Source organism: Orbicella faveolata, unplaced genomic scaffold, assembly GCF_042242905.1.
Source record: "Orbicella faveolata isolate gen_17 unplaced genomic scaffold, um_ofav_v1 contig_47, whole genome shotgun sequence".
NCBI lineage: Eukaryota > Metazoa > Cnidaria > Anthozoa > Scleractinia > Merulinidae > Orbicella > Orbicella faveolata.
Window position 1 is genome coordinate 17442501 of NW_028301577.1, and position 2500 is coordinate 17445000.

At 38.9% G+C, this 2500-nt stretch overlaps 2 protein-coding genes across 3 annotated transcripts in view; one reads left to right on the forward strand and one right to left on the reverse strand.

The window, feature by feature from the left end:
- LOC110064786 (E3 ubiquitin-protein ligase RNF10-like) overlaps positions 1–2106 on the reverse strand; it is a 21968-nt gene extending 19862 nt beyond the window's left edge. Inside the window, exons 1-2 of the mRNA XM_020771888.2 lie at positions 1683–2106; positions 436–638 (exon numbers count right to left, since the gene is read on the reverse strand). Coding sequence (XP_020627547.2) covers positions 436–638; positions 1683–1770 — 291 coding nt within the window. The 5' untranslated portion in view covers positions 1771–2106. The remainder of the gene's footprint in view (positions 1–435; positions 639–1682) is intronic.
- Positions 2107–2148: 42 nt separating this feature from the next.
- The window catches only part of LOC110064789 (uncharacterized), an 8665-nt gene continuing 8313 nt past the window's right edge, over positions 2149–2500 (forward strand). Inside the window, exon 1 of one of the 2 annotated variants that reach the window (XM_089279847.1) lies at positions 2149–2500. This exon is cut by the window's right edge and continues 465 nt beyond it. The gene's annotated coding sequence lies outside the window, so the exon portion shown is untranslated. The other variant, XM_089279848.1, reaches the window with a different exon arrangement.

Sequence of the window (2500 nt, forward strand, 5' to 3'; positions counted from 1 at the left end):
CAAAACTGGAAGCAAATGCACACAGCCACAGTAGTTTCTTCAACATTTTCAGCAGGAGGTCAACTGGTTTTCTGAGGCACGTAAAAGTTCTTGAAATGAACTTTTCTATAAAAAAAAAAAAACGTTTCTCTAGATTGTCACACCAGCAGGTACAATCATCTTCACAGAGGGTCAATTTGCCCAACGCCCAGCCCTCAACGAAACCCCTGTAAGCCAGCATGAAGTAATGAAGCACGAGAAAAAAAGGGGCAGCATGTGTTTGTTTTATAACACACTTCTGATTGGTTGAGAAGGTGGCACAAGTTTCTTAAACCCTCTTTGCAAAGCACAGTAATGCAGAAACCAAAGTACTGTAAATTTGAATTATGAGTACTTTTCACCCTGAACTGAAATCCACTTCAAAACAAGTCAATTTATTGATAGCAAGTAAAAGACCTTCTTTGAATCCACACTGGTTTGATAGGGTCTTCTTGCAGGAGGTCTTCTGTCAGCCACAGTTCCTCGTCTCTGTGGTTGATTAAACCCATCTCTCCTATCAGAGGAGTCTCTTTGCTGTCTCCAATGTTCTTGACTGGGATATCTTCCATTAAACTGACCTCTTCTATTTCTACCTCTCCCATGACCTTTATTTCTAGGTGCTAAAGGAATATAATTATTATTTTATGAGTAAGTTGAAAACTAGCTGTTTTGTAAGTAGGTTGAAAGTGAAACTGTTTATCAGCAAGTACATTATTAGCTCTCCAAGCTTCATGCAGAACTATTTTGATTTAGCCATGATTAAAAATCATTACTTTCAGTAAATATAGGGCTAAAACTACCACACTAGCTCATTCTTCTGACTGCATCATACAGCAAATTGAAATAAAAAATTGATTTATCAAGTTGAATTTTGGCCATGAAATAAATAAATAAATAAATAAATAAATAAATAAATAAATAAATAAATAAATATCTTCATTGACCACTCCCCCAATAGTATGAGACAAATAATGTAAATGAACATGACATGGTGGTTAAAAATCTAAACTGACAGGAAGCAGACTAGTTGGCTATTTACAAACTTGGCCAAGGAGTACAACTCGGTACAACAGAGAACAACACCAGCTTGTGGTCAGTACCGGACTTGAACCCCGACCTACATTTCAAGTCTGGCACCCTCACTGTTCAGTCACGAATGTTATTGCATAGGTTGCCAGTTGAAAAGTAGGCACCGAAAATGTGCCACACCCTCCCAGGTTGTCTGGGGACATGTTCTCCCTGAAAATTGCAAATTTACCCATCAGATATCTTTTTACTACTGTCGATGTAAACTTACAATTATGTCAAAATTTTCTAAAAAAAAACTGTGAAACCAGGAATACATTTTATTATTCAAAAGTGATGAAAAACATTTTCCCAAAAAGTGGCAAATTGTATCCTATATGTCATGAAGACAAGAACACTTCCTTGTGTCTCTGTGAACCTAAACACCAGAACCGAGTACACGGACATCCATAAATTTCGGAAAACACAGCCGAGCATGTATAGAGAGACTTAAGACTTTGACACGAACAGGAATAAACTGCGAATTAAGAAGTTTTTGTTAATAGTAAATTTACAGGAAAATACCGTCTGTCACATAGTATCTCATCACCTAATATCAAATAATTGTACAACTTTTTGTTTATTATTCTTAAGCTTACCTGGTTCTCGTCCATTCAGCTGCGAAGGAACAACTACTCCTTTCTGGGCAGCTGTTCTTCCCTCCATTTCCTCGGGCTTCTCGCACATCCACCGCCCAAATTACTGTTCTATGAAGTTTTGAATTAAAAACTGAAGTGGAATAAACGGTCACTCCGAAAGGAGAAAAAACGTTTTCGACCAATTCTTGCATAAACATGGCGCAAATTTTCACAAAGCCATACTGAAACCAACGGAACTGAAGCGGTGTTTTTTTGTCGTTGTGTACAAAGTTGGCAGTGGTTTTGGGGTAAAAATGTACAAAAAATAACAAGGGAACGCTTGCTCCCTTGTAGGCTAGATGTTTGTGTCCCTAACAGGGACTTTGCAGTCGCAAATACGGTCGTAAATGTCGTCTCTCCGGCTGCTGTAATCAGCGCCAAAACGCAAAATAGCGAAGAACAGCCAGTGACGTGTGATCAGGTGATCAGACAACACATTGAACCTGAGTGGAGACTGGATTCGACTCGTTCCATTCTCTGCCCAAAATGAAAACAAACATGGCGGCCGACAAGTTACATTCTGAATAATGCGTAAAAAATTCCCTAGAAACCACACGTATTCGAAATTTTCCACGCCATTTGGAACAATGTTGTCGCAGACACGTCACGGATGATTTGACGTAGCTTCAAAGTCACTACAAGCTGTTGGAATAAGTATAGAGCATTGAAACTACTGTGATGATCAAACCTGGCTGAAGTGCCCTGCTGCAGGAAATCTAGGAAAAAGGCTGCAAAACTCTCCTGTTTCGTTGGGTATCAGTGACACAGAAACTGAAAAC